At 40.3% G+C, this 17,824-nt stretch overlaps 1 protein-coding gene across 12 annotated transcripts in view; it reads left to right on the plus strand.

The window, feature by feature from the left end:
* Positions 1 to 17,824, plus strand: part of KBTBD7 (kelch repeat and BTB domain containing 7) — a 70,153-nt gene continuing 52,329 nt past the window's right edge. For 2 of the 12 annotated variants that reach the window (XR_006199428.1, XR_006199430.1), the window contains exons 1-2: positions 1 to 2,185; positions 12,497 to 12,633. Coding sequence is in view for 8 of the 12 variants with exons in the window: in XM_042927211.1 (XP_042783145.1) it covers positions 406 to 2,445 (2,040 nt within the window). In the remaining 4 variants the exon portion in view is untranslated. Of the gene's footprint in view, positions 3,105 to 4,568; positions 4,638 to 10,119; positions 10,871 to 11,036; positions 11,100 to 12,496; positions 12,634 to 17,602; positions 17,731 to 17,824 lie in introns of those variants that run through there. The other 10 variants (XR_006199436.1, XR_006199447.1, XM_042927227.1 and 7 more) reach the window with 10 other exon arrangements.

The raw sequence follows: 17,824 nt of genomic DNA on the forward strand, positions 1-17,824 counted from the left end.
ACTACTACTCCCAACATGCACAGCGGCTTCGGTCCATCCACCTATCCCCTTTATTCTGGAGGGCCCCAGCGTGCCTCGAGGCACGAAAGGCAGCCTGGGGGTTGTAGTTCTCGTGGACGCCTACCGGTATTGCCAGCGCGGCAGTGGCGGCTTTCTCGGTTCGGTCCAGCCGGTCTTGTAAGGTAGCTGAGACGGAGAAAGGGCGCGGAACTGGAAAAGGGTGAGTCAGGCACTGTCTACGCGATAAAGGGAGGCGGCACCGCGGCGTAGAGCTGAGTTAAGTAAGTGCGGCCCCTGCTTATTCAGGGACGCCGCGATCTAGCGCCAGCGAGAAGAGGGCGAGGAGGAGCCAGAGCCCGGTCCTTGCACCCATTCTCGCCCTCGCACCCCGCCGCCATCTCCATCATGCAGTCCCGGGAAGAAGCTCCGCGCTCTCGCCGCCTGGCCAGTCCCCGCGGCGGGAGGAGGCCCAAGAGGATTTCCAAGCCTTCAGTTTCGGCTTTTTTCACGGGCCCGGAGGAGCTGAAGGACACGGCTCATTCTGCAGCTCTGCTGGCACAGCTGAAGTCTTTCTACGACGCGCGGCTGTTATGTGATGTGACCATCGAGGTGGTGACACCTGGCAGCGGGCCTGGCACCGGCCGCCTTTTTTCCTGCAACCGTAACGTGCTAGCTGCCGCGTGTCCCTACTTCAAGAGCATGTTCACTGGTGGCATGTACGAGAGCCAGCAGGCGAGCGTGACCATGCATGATGTGGATGCCGAGTCCTTCGAGGTGCTTGTCGACTACTGCTACACAGGTCGCGTGTCACTAAGTGAGGCCAACGTGCAACGCCTTTACGCGGCCTCTGACATGTTGCAGCTCGAGTACGTGCGGGAAGCTTGTGCCTCCTTCCTAGCCCGCCGCCTTGACCTGGCCAACTGCACTGCCATCCTCAAGTTCGCTGATGCCTTCGACCATCACAAGCTGCGATCACAGGCCCAGTCCTTCATCGCCCACAACTTCAAGCAGCTCAGCCGGATGGGTTCAGTTCGGGAGGAGAGTCTGGCAGACCTGAGCTTGGCCCAGCTGTTGGCCGTGCTGCGTCTGGATAGTCTAGACATAGAGAGTGAGCGGACAGTGTGTCATGTAGCAATGCAGTGGTTAGAGACGGCTCCCAAGGAGCGCGGTCCCAATGCTGCGGAAGTCTTCAAGTGTGTCCGCTGGACACACTTCAGAGATGAAGATCAGGATTACCTGGAAGGGCTGCTGACCAAGCCCATTGTGAAGAAGTACTGTCTGGACCTTATCGAAGGGGCCCTGCAGATGCGATATGGTGACATGTTGTACAAGTCTGTGGTACCAAAGCCAGAGAGCAGCAGCAGCTCTGTTGTATCTGTAGCAGAAAATCCACCTCAGAGACTGGGTATGTGTGCCAAGGAGATGGTGATCTTCTTTGGACACCCTAGAGACCCCTTTCTCTGCTATGACCCATACTCAGGGGACATTTACACAATGCCATCCCCTTTAACCAGCTTGGCTCACACTAAGACTATCACTTCCTCAGCTGTCTGTGTCTCTCCAGACCATGACATCTACCTGGCTGCCCAGCCCCGCAAAGACCTGTGGGTGTATAAGCCAGCCCAGAATAGTTGGCAGCAGCTTGCCGACCGCCTGCTGTGTCGCGAGGGCATGGATGTGGCCTACCTCAATGGCTACATCTACATCTTGGGTGGGCGAGACCCGATTACCGGCGTTAAATTGAAGGAAGTGGAATGCTACAGTGTTCAGAGAAACCAGTGGGCACTGGTGGCTCCTGTGCCCCATTCCTTCTATTCCTTTGAACTAATAGTGGTTCAGAACTATCTTTATGCTGTGAACAGTAAGCGCATGCTGTGCTATGATCCTAGCCATAATATGTGGCTGAACTGTGCTTCTCTTAAACGTAGTGACTTTCAGGAAGCCTGTGTCTTCAACGACGAGATCTACTGTATCTGTGACATTCCAGTCATGAAGGTCTATAACCCAGCCAGGGGAGAATGGAGGCGGATTAGTAATATTCCCTTGGACTCAGAGACCCACAACTACCAGATTGTCAATCATGGCCAAAAGTTGCTTCTCATCACTTCTACCACCCCTCAGTGGAAAAAAAACCGGGTGACTGTTTACGAATACGATACCAGGGAAGACCAGTGGATTAACATAGGTACCATGTTAGGTCTTTTGCAGTTTGACTCTGGTTTTATTTGCCTCTGTGCTCGCGTTTATCCTTCCTGCCTTGAACCTGGGCAGAGTTTCATTACTGAGGAAGACGATGCACGGAGTGAATCTAGTACTGAATGGGACTTAGATGGATTCAGTGAGCTGGACTCAGAGTCAGGAAGTTCAAGTTCTTTTTCTGACGATGAAGTCTGGGTGCAGGTAGCACCTCAGCGAAATGCACAGGATCAGCAGGGTTCTTTGTAAATATTTTGAATCACTAAGATGTTTCTACTGCTATGGAATGTATCTTTAAAAGATATCCTTTCCTTTTCCAAAAAAAAAAAAAAAAATGTTGATTAGGACTGCAGATTTGGTTTAGAAAGGGTATGTTTGTTTGAATTATTAATGTAATGTTACAAAATTTTAACAGTCCAGGAGATCAAACTATATAATAATTTACTGTGCTAAAAGTTGAGATTAAAATATGCAAAAAACAAACTATATAATTGATTAGAATGCTTTTTTTTCATTGTTTGAGTATTTGTTGCACCAGTGGATTGTTTTGGTTAGTTACACCGTTTATATTTTAACGATCTACCTTAGTCTTCTGTTAACTTCATAATTCTGTTTAGTGCTGCAAGGAATTTAACTTTTTAATTTTCATAGTATAAAATTGGACTAGAAGTTGTTTGTAGGGAGTTGAAGGTTTATATTTTCTTTCAGAGTAATGAAAGTAGATTTCCCAAGTTTTGAACTAGCCAGTTTTTAGTATTATAAGTTAATACAGTTTGTTCAATTTGGTTTGGTTTTCTCCTCAATGCAAAGGAAAAAATCGGATATATATATATAGAGGTTATAAAATAGAGATTTCGTTCTGATAATGTGCAGAATGGTCTTAAGAGATCACAGAAAGTAAAAAAAAAAAAAAAAAAAAAAAAAAAAAATCAGGATTCTACTGCTTTAAAAGAAATTTCACTTTTAATTTTGGAATATAAAATGTATTTTCTAAAAGTGACCATTTTTCTATCTTAAAAAACATCCATTCTGGTAGTGTCACCAATTATTTAAACACCCTTCTAAACCAAAGAAAAAAAAAGAAAAAGAAAAAGTAACTTGCTTTGTAAGATCATATTTTTAATCTATCTCTTGTACATGCTTCATTGAATCAAAGGAACAATCCTTTTGTTCACTGGACATATGCTTGAGTAATGTAAATTTTTATCCATTGGTCATTCCTAGTCTTAAAAAGTTTATATGCTCTCCTAAAATATTTTGGCTGTATAGTTTTGGTGTTCATCTTAGAGGATTCTTCAGCAGGAAGTGATTTATTCTTTACTGTTTTTGTGAGGTAATACTGGTTTTGAAAATACGTTTAAGCTAAAAAGAATATTTTATTGAGATCAGTGGTTACTGTGTCTATCAACTCTAAAATCAAGTGCCAGCAGAGAACTTTAAAACTTTAAGCTGTGTATGGAGCTGTTCTGTGTAGCATTGAAATGTTCTATCAAGTTTTGTCAGTCACTGTATGTGATTATCAGCTTGAAGGTATTTTTGTATTAAAAGTTGACAGTTAAAGAACATAAGTGGATGATGGCATTTGGGGCCAATAGTGAAAGTATGTTTCCTCTAAAATATTTCCCTAGCAGTGGTATATATACATGGTTATTTTATTAGGGTATTTCTCTGTGAACCATGCTGCAGTCTTTGTTTTTTGTCTCTTTGCTTGTTTTTGTATCACCATAAAGTAAGGGAAAATCCAGAAATAGAGACTAAATCACACAAAATTGATCTTGTTAAATACAGAGAAATAGAGGTGCTTACCTTTTGAGGATCTCTTAATACATATGATTGTCACAATGCATATCCGTGATAAATGGTGTACATAATATAGATGCTTATAGCCTATAAATTTTTCTATACCGACGTAGAATCCTCTTTCTGCATCTTTGTTCAACATGTTAATTCCTCTTCTGTTTATTCTCTAGTAGCCGAATGCCAGCATTTTTTACACCATGGCACAGTACTGAGAAGTGTGCTCCAGGATAGGGAACTGAATTTTGAATGAAAAAAAGAGAGGGAGAGAGAAAAGGATTTAAAAAAACAAGCACACAAATGTTTTCTTAGCCATTTTCATTGGGCATCTGAAGAGTCCATAGGACGTTCCTGTTTAACATTATTTCTAGTGAAATAAGATTCTTGCCCTAGCAATATGTTCCTAAGAATGTCTTCCCTCAAAACAGTAAACGTGCTCTAGTGGCCTCAGGCTACTGTTTGTTCGTTGTGATATCAGGGATGTTGTTATAAGCACTGGTCTCAGCTTAGAAAGCTGTTTCTTAATAGTGTTATTTTTTGGCCAAATTTCTTCACCAGTAACTTCTTTTTGATAGCTTTTTGTTTTGTTAGGTTGAAGTAGGACAGTGCTGATCTCAACCAGATTATCCATCTGCAGAATTAAGGTATGCAACTAATTGATAAAAGACAAATTCTGTAATTTGTCATTTTCATCCTTCGAGTTAAGTATAAGCTAATTAGCAGTAATATCGTGGTTTACCAAGAAGTTTTTTGGGGGAAGAATTTTGGTTTCGTGATATATTTGTGAATTAGGGAATAGATGTTAACCATTATTTTATAGATAAGTGATTTGTATATGGTTAGTTACAAATAAAAATGGCACTAGAACCCAGGCCTTCTGAACTCTTAATTTAGTGTTTCTGATAAATGTAGATTACTCTTGCTTGTGCAGCAAGTGACCCAGCTAGCAATGTTGAAGTCCCTTCTTGATGGGAAAGCAACTTTGTCTCAGTTTTACAATTAATTGACACACCTTTTAGCAAATGCTCAATAAAATATTGTTTGCAGGGGCTCTTCTTTGTGAGATTTAGAAGGATCTTAATTATTTTTTTGTATCTCTATGTCTGAAAAGCTCAGAGAATCCAAATTATTTTACATACTTCAAGTGATAAGTGTCACTGGCATTTTCAGAAGGATAAAAGACTAATTTAGCAAATAATTTGCTTAATTTGGGTTTAGGATTAAATTTTAATGATAGTTCCTTTCTTTCTCATCTAGTTGTAATGTTTTTTCTGCTTTGTACCTGGACCTGATGAATGTGTTGAAAGTTTTTGACTCATTGCCCAGAAAAATGTACATGTTCATGTTTTCATAATTTTAAGGGTGTTATGACACTTCTCAAGTTCTTCCACACACCCAGGATAAGAACACTTGTGACAGAGTCCCAAGAACACTTCTACAAAAGGAATTTACATTTTTTTTCACAAGGCATATTGCTCAAATGTTTGTAAGGGGAGAAGAGCATTATTAAGTTGTTCCCAAAATAGAGCTAAAGAGATATTATATACTTACCATCTGAAAGGGATGTGAATATTAATGGGTACCTCACAACTGAGACAAATTTGACATTTCTGCAGTGCAAATTTCTTCATGATGATTAACATAAGAATAGTTAAGTAACTATGGGGCGCCTGCGTGGCTCAGTTAAGCGGCCGACTCTTGATTTTGGCTCAAATCGTGAATTCATGGTTCGTGAGTTAGAGCCCTCTTGGGCTCTGTGCTGACAGCTGTGGAGCCTGCTTGGGATTCTCTCCCTCTCTCTTGCCCCTCCCCTACTCGTGCTCTGTCTCAAAAATAAATAAACATTAACAAAAAGAATAGTTAAGTAAATGTAAGTGGTGTAAAGAAATGAATAGATGCTTATAGCCTGTAAATTTTTCTAGACCGACTTAGAATCCTCTTTCTGCATATATGTTATGCATATGATTACTATCTAGGACAACTGTGTATAATGAGAATTCAAAACAAAATATAGGTTCCAGATGTTTCAAACTGCCAATATCATAGCTTTTTATTAGACATATACCTAAGTAGCAAGAGGTGTTTATCTCCTAATGACCAGGTTAATAGGTGGTTGGAAGAGGGCATCTACCCATAAGAAATCTATTTAAAATATAATCAATTTGCTACTCACTGCTCAGTAAACTAGAAACCAGTGCTTTGCCTGATGTCATTTTTATCAATTTGTACTGAAATGAGGAAAATATATAAAACATGGATGAATGAATTGTAAAATTATTTAATGGAACTTGTTTTAATGTTCATAAGTTAGAAATTTGTAAAAAGTTTGCAGCTTTATATTAGTCCATTAAACTTTTTTTTTTCATTTTCTTAAGTTTATTTATTTTAGAGAGAGAGGGAGAAAATCCCAAGCAGGCTCCATGCAGTCAGCAACAGAGCCCGATGTGGGGCTCAAACTCAACAAACCGTGAGATCATGACCTGGGCCCAAATCAAGAGTCAGATGATTGACCGACTGAGCCACCCAGGTGCCCCAGTCCACTAAACTTTAAAAGAAAGTTTGTCTTTAACTTTCTGAAGTGTGGTCACCAGAATGTAGACATCTCTAGTCTGCCTACATTTGAACTTTGGGGATCATTTTATGTTGTTTCTTAGCTGTTTCACTTTGCCTCTGTCCTCCCATCAGATCTCACCCACGTCTTCAACAACACCATTTCATCATTACAACTAATTTCAAGAAATATTCATTATAGCAAATATGACGGAGCAGGAAAGTACTAGGAAAAATTATTTCTAGAGAATGTAACTAGCAATCCTAAGAGAATTGATAAGCTACTTTTAGAACCATCAAATGGTTAAATACGTACAAACTAGGTTTTTGTTTGTTGTTTTTTGATGAAGGAGAAAAATGGTGGTCATCGAAGCTGCCAAGTCTTAGAGAACCATATTGGCAATAGGTTCTGTGTCCTTTCCTTGACTCTGGGCCATCCTGTCACCCGTATCTATTCCATCAGCTCCAGTTCCTTGTTTCTTTAACCTTATGGACTAAACATGCCTTAGACACAGGGTGGGTAAGGAACAGATATTGTAGCATATCATTTCCACCATTTTGAGACATATTTTCTCAGTAACTATTCCTACTCTGGATGGTCACCTCTGCAATGGAATTAACAGTTTATAGATTCACCTCCAAAGCAATTTTAGCAGCTTGAAATCACCATATCTTAGTCCAGAGTGTTGAGGGAGGGGAGAGAAAACTATTCCTTAATTCTGAGGTAACTAGCAAATAGCAATGGCTCTTACTTCAAGGCACAGTCTGATCAGAGTCTCAATGTCCTTATGGCTGTCTTTGTATAGAGAAGATACCATGGGGCAATATTTTCCTCTCAGTTATACACTAGTTATGATCTAGGTGTTGTTGTATGTATGTGGAGACCCTAGAGCTGTTTTAATAAGATAGAGGATTCTCCTATAAAACTCCAGTCTGTTATGTTGCCCCTCTTCTAAAAAGTCATGTGAGGACAGGCTCTCTGTTTTCCCATTCTGCTATCCTTAGGGTATAGTTTTGGTCCACATGGTCCAAGCTGGTTTACACTCATGTCCATATTCCAACTATAAGGAAGAGGGGAGGGGGAGGACACGACCCTTGCCTATAAGGGAAGTTGCATACATCGCTTCCAGTCACATGACACTGGCCAGGTCTTAACCACGTAGCCACACTTAACTGCAAGAGTGTCTGGGAGAGGGGTGCCTGGGTGGCTCAGTTGGTTAAGCATCTGACTTCAGCTCAGGGCATGATCTGACAGCTTGTGAGTTTGAGCCCCGTGTCAGGCTCTGCTGACAGCTCGGAGCCTGGAACCTGCGATTCTTTTTCTCCTTCTCTCTGCCCCTTCCCTTCTCATGCTCGCTCTCTCTCTCTCTCTCCTTCCTCTGTCTCTCAAAAATAAACATTAAAAAAAGAGAGAGAGAGTGCCAGGAGAGGTAGTCTTTTATTCTGGGTCAACATGTATCACATTAAAATTTACAGATTCCTTTTTGTAGAATGCTGAAGACAGATATTGTATAAATCGCAATCTCTACTGTATCATCTGTCAGGCTAGATTTTATGACATGACAGCCAAAATTATTCCCAGGATGCCCAATACCCACACCCTACCAACTTACAAACCCTAGGGGGAAAACGCAGTATTTTCTGACATCTCTGGCAGATATTCCTGTCTGGATAGCCATCATTTGTAATAGATGAAGTTGGGGGATTAGAATGTTGAGGAAGACAGTTAAGGAAATACCTTCAATAAAGAGATATAGTTCCTACGGACAGTAATAGTTCCAACAATGGGAATGTTCAGGTTACAGCATGTATTTTGTTTTGACCAGATCCTAGGATTTGAGGGGAAGTTTGGAATGAAAACAACCTGGCAATGTTGGTTAGTTAGGATCAGATCATGGAAGCTTTGTATGCCATGGCAAGGAGTTTTTGCACAGAGTGTGAATTTATTGAGAATTTTTAAGTAGGGGCTTGACACAATTGAATTTGTTTTCTTGAGACTCTTCTCCTGAATGAATTGACAGTGCAAGACTGTGGGGGCAAGAATGGTTAAGGGAATGCTGTTGTAGTCCAGTGAGATGATGTGGTCCTCAGTAGGGGCGGCAGCGGTGGGCTTGACTAGGAAGACACAGATATGAAAGGTTAAAGAGATTGAGCTGGACCTATAATTGTATGTTTGGGGATGCAGAGAGCCATCGGGTATATGAGAAAGGAAGGACTATAGACTATCTCCCAAGATTCTTGCTTGGATATTGTGTTAGTGTATAAGCCAAACTTCTGTGCCAAAGAGCCCCTAAGATCAAAGATGGAAACCTGTTTCTGTCCATTGAGTCCAGAAGTGAGTAGTAATAGGGCTGGCAAGGTGGTTCTGCCCAGTAAGGTTCTTCATGAGTCCAGGTTCCTTTATCATTTTTCCTCTGACTCCTAGTGAGTTGTCCTCATCTTCACAGGCAAAGCACACTCACTAGAATTATATCTATATTGTGGCCTGCAGGAAAGAAGAAAGAGGAAATGCAAGCAATTCCTTTTTTAATGGACTTTTATGTAATTTTGCCATTTTTCACTGGGGAGAATTTACTCTTATCACCATATCCACCTGCAAGGTCGACTGGGAAATAGTCATTAAAGGGGTAGCTCTGTGCCCAGCTAAAACTCGGTGTCTATTACTAAATAGAAATAAACTAACATATTTTAAAATAGACATGTCCAGGCTTCCTGTATTCAAATACAGGCAATTCACAACAGCATGCAGGCTTTATTGTAATGGTGGTCATTTCAAATCTCCCTCCTTCCACAATAAGTTCACACCCACAAGTTAAATTCCACGTAATCCTAGATAATGATTTTTCACAAACAAATGTGCCCCTGAGATGCTTTACACACACATACACACACACACTCACACACACTCATCACATCCTTGTCATTCAGGTCTGCCTCAGCCCAAGTATTCCTAGAAATGGCAGAAATTCAGCTTTCAGAGGTCAGGGTTCTCTCCCTGCATGCCTGAACTCGTTTCCAGTCCCCTCTTCTCTGGACACCTACTGCTTAGTCTTTTCACTCATCCCACACCCCAAGAGCTCTCCATATTACCAAAAGGAAAAAGAGAATGAAGAAGGGCAATTAGATGTTTCTGTCATGGTTGACTAAGTGGACAGCGCTGTCAGTGTATTTGAGACTCTAGGAGTCAGATCAGATTTGGAGACACTGGTAGATGCATGGGGTGTCCCATGTCACACCAACTTCTGATTTCAGCTGAAGCTATGGCAGGCACTCCCAGACCATGATAACAGGCCACTTTGCTTTTCTGGCTCAAGGTTTTCTCTTGAAAGATCGTTCTCTTTGGCAGTGCTCTTGCAACAGCACAGGAGTTCAAGGGGAAGTGCATGCCCCCAGAACAGTCTTTAAGCAAGGGATGATGGGAATTGGTAGATCTATGCTACAGCATCCCAGTTTCAAGAAAGGGACAGCTGTGCAGTGCCTTGTACATGGATCTTCAGAGGGCTCCCTGCTGGACTGAACCCCAGTCTCTCACCACAGTAATCAGTTCTGTAACACATCTTCCCTGTATTGCTTCAGGGTACAGCCAACCATGTCACATCACAGAAACTTGATTTGGTCACTGGTGGTATTTTGCAAGAAGTTTCAGATTTGAAGATTTGCTTGGGGGCAGAAGCCAAGAAAGAATTAATTAGAATGAGTGAGATGAAGCTTTGCCACGTGCCAAATATAGGTATACTCAGCCACTAAAGGACACAGGCAAGTTCAAGCCTCACAGCCCTTCTTCTAACACAACAACAATAAAAAAATTCATGCTCTTATAAAACCTGCGCTGACAAAAATGTTCTGCCTGAATCTAATTAAGCCATTAGAACAAACTTCCAGTTGACAGGAAAGACCTGCCAGAAGGATGAATTAAAATCCCTATAAAAAAGCAATCAGCAAAATCCAGAATGTGAGATATCCAGCAGGACAACAACACAGTGTCAACGGTAATCCATCTTCCCTCACATGGTAAGATGTGAGGAAGTGGGAACAGCAAGCATGGGCTCTTCTTTGCAAGCTTGGATGGTACCTAGTGAAGGAGAGAATACCTCAGGTCATGGTTTTGGTTGCTTTGAGTCTTAAACACTTTACTATGCATGGAAAAAAAAATCCATTGAGAAAATAATGAGGAGCCTGAGCCCAGAAGCTCAGAAGAAGGGAGGAGATGGACCAAAGCACAAGGGCCAGGATCATACCGGAACAAGAGCCACAACCCTTCTTCTTCCAACCTTGGAGGAAGAAAGGGAGGCTTATAGAGAGGGACCTGGCCTGGCTGGCTCAGTCAGAAGAGCGTATGACTCTTGATCTCAGGGTCATGAGTTTGAGCCCCACGTTGGATATAAAGATTACTTCAAATAAATTAAAACTTTAAAAATTTCTTAATAAAAAAGAAATTTAAAAAGAATCTCACAGAGATAGAGATGTATTTCTTAATTCTTTATTTGAATTAGGATGCAAGTTTTTCCGCTGAAAGAAAGGGAACAGCTTGGAGGAGAGGGCGTACCTATTCAAAGGTGAGTTTCATAAGAGCTGGAGATAGGGTCAACTTCATCTTTATATCCTTCATAACACCAATCAAAGTGCTTTGAACAGAGTTGAGAAAAACATTTAAGACTGGAGCTGTTACTGTAAAATATGACTGCTCATATCCTAGATTTTAACAATATGATGTATATTACAAAAATTTCTATTTTAAAAATAATCTTTAAGTAGCTTGAATTTCTTTATATCATTATATTGTTTTAGGGAGAGAGAATCTCAAGCAGGCTGCATACCCAGTGTAGAGCCCAATGTGGGGCTTGATCCCACGATTCTGGGATCATGACCTGAGCCGAACTCAAGAGTGGGACCTTCAACTGACTGAGCTACCCAAGACACCCCTTTATATTGTTTTAATCACTAGGTGATTCTTGATTTGGTGTCAATTAGAATCATAGAATACTTTTCTTATTTAAACCTAAAGAACTTTAAATAATATAGCAAGGGTCACACTGCTAGTTATTAAGAACACTGGGATTAGAACTATGTTTCCTCTCTCTTAAATCAGGGCACTTTCTAGTGCACCCTCTTGCCTCCCAAGTATGGTTTATGATGAAATCTACACCATTTTTTGACATGTACACCACCATAAGCATAGGACTGGGAAAGTAAAATCTCAGTTGTTCTACTTGAGATATATTCTGTCCTCCAATCTAGTTTTTATGCACCATAGAGCACTAAATCTGGAATCTCTGCACCCCATACTAAGAACTCTGAATAAAGAGATTTCCAGACTTAACACAAAGTCATCTCAGCATAATTGAGGAAGAAAATGAAAAATTAGTTTTAGTTCAAAATAAAACCCAAGAAAACCTCCAGTGATGAAATTATAAATTTTATATATCAAAAGACATAGTATGATTTTTTAGTATTACATTATACATTTATTTTTAATATTATATTTGATATTTATACTATTTATCTTCAGTATTATATTTTGACCATTTCAGTTCAGATATAGTTCAGTAATCTGAAATCAGAGCACTGAGCTAATTTAATAAATGTCAAAGTTTTCTTACATTTAAATGCACAGCTATGATATTAAATATGTCAGGGTAATAATAAAGTGTACTTTCTCAAACACTACCTCGATTCTATGTGTTTACTGAAAACCTTTTTAATATATGTTTGATGAGCAATAAAGCAGTCTCTAAATTTGAATCAGTTTGTACAGTATTGAGGTTCAGATTTAAAGATATGATTATGTCATTTTACTTCAAAATATAATCTAAATTTATCAAAAGTCTGTATACATTTCTCATCATGAAATTTTGAATCACAGCTGGAATCAATATGAAAATAACTATGATATAATGTTTGAGGTCTCTGAAATGTCGAAGACTCTTAATACAGTCAGTTTCTGATTTTCTAGGAACTCAGGTCCTTCCTTTTTTCCATGCTGGCTGTCTACCAGCTGTGTTTGTGAATGTTCAAGAGAAGATAAAGGATGGAGAGCTGGAATCAGTCAACCGAATTGCTTGTCAGGAGACTCAGAAGATTTGGAGAAAGGTGAGGCACAACCAAGTATTTAAAATAAGATCTCTAAGCTCAGGATCCTGTTCATTTTTCTCTATGTGGTTACATCAAGTTTTCCCAGGACCATTTGTTAGAGACTCTCCTTCTCTCATTGGGTATTCTTGGCTCCCTTGCCAAATATTGATTGCCTTTATATGCAGGAGTTTTTTTCTGGGCTCTCTACTATGTTCCATTGATCTGTGTGTCTATATTTACGCCAGTGGCATACGGTTATAATTATTATAGTTTTGTAATACAGGCACACTTTGATTTACTGTGCTTTGTTTTATTGTACTTCACAGATATTGGGGGGGGGGGTGTTTTTTTGTTTTTGTTTTTGTTTTTTACAAATTGAAAGTTTGTGGCATTCCTGCACTGAGTCTATCTATTGGCATCATTTTTCCAATAGCATCTGCTCACTTTGTGTTTCTGTCACATTTTGGTAATTCTTGCAATATTTCTGAATTTTCACTCTTATACTTGTTATGGTGGTCTATAATCTTTGGTGTTACTATAGTAACTGTTCTGGGGTACCACAAATCTCACGCATATAAGATGGAAAACTTAATTGATAAAAGTTTTGTGTGTTCTGACTGCTCCACCCACCTGCTGTTTCCCTGTCTTCCTCTCCTTGGTTCTCCCTATTCCCTGAGATACAACAATTTTGAAATTAGGCCATTGAGTAACCCTGCAGTGGCCTCTAAGTGGTCAAAGGAAAGGGAGAGCTGCACTTCTCTCACTTTAAATCAAAAGCTAGAAATGATTATGCTCAGTGAGGAAGGTATGTCAAGAGCCAAAATAGGCCAAAAGCTAGGTCTCTTGCACCAAACAGCTAACTTTTTAACACAAAGGAAAAGTTCCTAAAGGAAATTAAAAGTGCTACTCCGTTGAACACACGAATGATAAGGAAGTGAAACAGCCTTATTGCTATTTTAGTGGTCTGGATAGAAGATCAAAGAGGCACAACATTCCCTTAAGCCAAAGCCTAATCTAGAGCAAAACCCTAACTCTCTTCAGTTCTAGGAAGGCTGAGAGAGGTGAGGAAGCTGCAGAAAAAAATGTGAAGCAAGCAGATATTGATTTATGAGTCTGAAGGAAAGAAGCTTTCTCAGGGCACCTGGGTGGCTCAGTTGGTTAAGCCTTTGACTCTTGATTCCCGCTCAGGTCATGATCTCACAAACCGTGAGCCCAAGCCCTGCGTTGGGCTCCATGCTCACAGCACAGTCTGCTTTGGATTCTCTCTGTCTTTGTCAAAATAAATAAAAATAAACATTAAAAAAAAAAAAAAACAGAAGCTGTCTCCATAACATAAAAGTGCCAGGTGAAGCAGTAAGTATTGGTATAGAAGCTGCAGCAAGTTATCCAGATCTAACTAAAATAATTAATGAAGGTGGCTACACTAAACAACAGATTTTCAGTGTAGATGAAATAGCCTTCTATTGGAAGAAGGTGCCATCTAGGACTTTCATAACTGCTATGCTTTTATAAACACACCTTTTCCCTCCTCACTTCCATAACCCTTGCCAACCCTAGACTGTAATCCATACCTATAATTTTTTTTATTAACAGAATGTTATGTAAATGGAACCATATGGTATGTAACCTTCTGAGACTTTTTTTTTCACCCAGCAATTTTCCTGAGATGTATCCAAATTTTCTGTTTATCAGTAATTCACTTTTTGATGTAGACATTCCAAATGTAGTAACAATCCCCGCAAAATCTTCTCCTCCATAAAAGCAATGAAAACACTAACAAAAACTCTTAAAATAAATTTATTGGAACTATGGAAATTAACTAAAGGCCCACTACATTCTGAGAAGTGTTTATTCAAGAAAAACAGATGAATCTTAATAAGAACAATAAGTCTGGTGGCCTTTTAACACACCCTAATCCCATCCCTCTCTCCTCAGCTTTATGGGAGCCTTAAATTCAACAGTTTCACAACTATAGTACCTGTAAAAAATAGCAATTTAGCAGCCACCGGAGGAGACATAATGGATTTGGAGATCCCTAAAAGCCCTATCCCCAGAGATTTGCCTCTCTGATGGCTCACTTTAAAAGCTCCATTACCAGGACTCATCTTTATTTGACCTATTTCAGAGTACACTCTGTGAAAAAAGCTTAACATACAGGGCTTTTGGGGGAAAAAAATCAGTGACACAACAAAACAAAAAAATAGGTAAATTGGACTTAATCAAAATTAAACTTTTGTTCTTCATATGATACCATCAATAAAATTAAAAGACAATGTAAACAGAGAAAATATTGTCAAATTATATATCGGATAAGAGATTTGTGTTTAGAATATATAAAGAACTCATACAATTCAATCATAAAAATATAAACAACCCAATTGAAAGTGAAGAATGGGTTTGTATGGACATTTCCCCAAGTGGCCAACAAGCACAAGAAAAAATGTTCAACGTCAATAGTCATTAAAGGAAATACAAAATCAAAACCATATTGAGATGCCCCTTCATACCCTCATGGATTGCTAGAATCAAAAACAAAATAAGGGGTGCCTGGCTGGCTTAGTCAGTGGATCATGTGACTCTTGATTACAGGGTTGTGGGTTCAAGCCCCTCACTGAGTGTGGAGACTACTTAAAAATAAAATCTTTTTTAAAAAATGAAATGAAATAAACAAGAACATCAAGAAACTGGAAAATAAAAAGTTCTGGGAAGGATATGGAAAAAATGACATCCCCATAACCTGCTGCTGGGAACCTAAATGGTGCGGTTGCCTTGGAAAACCATTTGCAGTTCCTCAAAAAGTTAAACAGAGTTACCATATGACCCAAAACTATCACTTTTAGGCATATACCCAAGAGAACTGAAAACATACATCTAGAAAAAACTGGTACACAAATGTTCATAGAAGCATTATTCATAACTGACAAAGAGTAGAAAAAACTAAATGCCCACCAAGTAATAAATGGATGGAAAAATGCCAATATCAATGCAATGGAATATTATTTGGCCATAAGTAGGACTAGAGTTCTGATACATGTTATGGCTGGATGAACCTTGAAAACATTTTGTTAAGCAAAAGAAGCCAGACACAGAGGACACATATTGTATGATTCCATTTAAATGAAATATCCAGAACAGCCAAAAACACGGAGACAGAAAGTACATTGGTAGTTAACTGGACTGCGGGGCTAAGCATATGGAGTGTCAGGAGGAAACAGACATTCACTGCTAATAGGCATGGAGTTTGGGGAGGGCACTGAAAATATTTTGAAATTCATGGTGATTGTTACACAACACCTAACTAGATTAGATATCTAGTTTTTACATCATGACTATACTAAAATTGAGTGAATTGTAAACTGTAAAATGATGAACTCGGTGGAGACTTCCAAGGAAGATGGTGGAGTGGAGGATCCTAGACTCACCTCGTCCCATGAATACACCTAGATAACACCCACATCAGTGTAAATAACCCAGAAAATGCCCCAAAGCCTGGCAGAACAGTCTCTCCACAGTTAAATATAGACAAGAGACCACACTAAAGAGAGTAGGAAGGATAGAGATGTGACCAGAAGCCACAGTCCCTGGGAGGGAGGGATGCCACTGGGCAAAAAGAAGAGAGAGGAGCAGACCCCCATCAGGTACCCCAGGCATGGGGAACCCACACTAGAAAGACAAATCCCCATAACTTTAACACCTAGCACTTTAAATATCAATCTCAGAGCATGTGCTAGAGGGACGGGGATCTTTGGGTGACCTCTCCATAAACATCTGACTGGTGGCCAAGTGCCATTTCCCTCCCCAAAGCCCCAACCTAGATGTACAGACACCTATGGTAACCAGCACAGTGCCAACACTCTCCACCTAACTTGGTAACAGTGTGCCCTGCTACTACCCATGTTCTGCAGATACATGCCCTCCATCCCAGCCTTGGCAAGAGTTTTCCCAGGTACAAGGCCTCTCCCTCAAAGGACCAGCACCAACCTTGCTAACTGCATGTCTAGACCCTGTGTTCTTCTACAGACCTCTTTCCTCCAACATGCCCTTGGCAGGAGTCAATCCAAAGCAGTGCCACAGGCTTGGCACTGTGCAAACAGGAGCACCACTCCAAAGTGACTCCTGCCCTAAGGAAAAGGAAAGATAACCACACATATCAGTCTAATGCCCCACCAGTGGGCTGGGGGCAGACATCTGGTCTAACTGCAGGCCACACCCACCAACAAAAGCTTCTCATAAGACAATACAGGGGGACACCCTGTAGCTCAGAGCTACCACAGCTCTGGCAAATGTCTTATCTGACTCAACACAAGGCCAAGGCAGCCCCAGACTGGCCCACTAGCAACACAGAGATGAAATCTTACCACAAAAGGCAAAGAAAACCATTGCAGATGACTGGACTGAAGGCAAATGTTGTTCACCCACAACAGTAGGATGTATGCAATACACATTAGATAAACCCCTGAAGAATCAGGTTCTGGTGAGCAGGAGACATTGCACTGCAGGGCACTACAGGATCTCTTCTTCCTAAGGCCACTACTTGTAAGAGGGGGAGATGTAGCTGACTTTCCTAACACATAGATACAGAGAATTTGACAAAATGAGGAGACAGAAAAATGCGTCCCAAGTAAAAGAACAGGAGAAACTCACAAGAGAGCTAATTGAAACAGAGATAAGTAATATGACTAATAGAGAATTTTTTTTCTTGATATTTATTTTTTTTAATATGAAATTTATTGTCAAATTGGTTTCCATACAACACCCAGGGATCATCCCAATAGGTGCCGTCCTCAATGCCCATCACCCACTTTCCTCTCCCTCCCACCCCCCATCAACCCTCAGTTTATTCTCAGTTTTTAAGCGTCTCTTATGGTTTGGCTCCCTCCCTCTCTAACTTTTTTTTTTTCCCTTTCCCCTCCCCCATGGTCTTCTGTTAAGTTTCTCAGGATCCACATAAGAGTGAAAACATACCTGTCTTTCTCTGTATTTAAAGTAATGGCCATAAAGATGCTCACTGGACTGGAGAAGAGAGTGGAGGACATCAGTGAGACCATCAATAAAGAGATGGTGCAGAACCGGTTTGGGATTCTGTCTCTCCTCTCTGCCCCTCCCCAGCTTGTGTGTGTGTTCTCCCTCTCTTTCAAAATAAATAAACTTAAAAAAAATTTTTTTAAGAGATAGAAATTGTAAAAAAGAACCAGAGATGAAGAACTCA

Source organism: Panthera leo, chromosome A1 (assembly GCF_018350215.1).
Source record: "Panthera leo isolate Ple1 chromosome A1, P.leo_Ple1_pat1.1, whole genome shotgun sequence".
NCBI lineage: Eukaryota > Metazoa > Chordata > Mammalia > Carnivora > Felidae > Panthera > Panthera leo.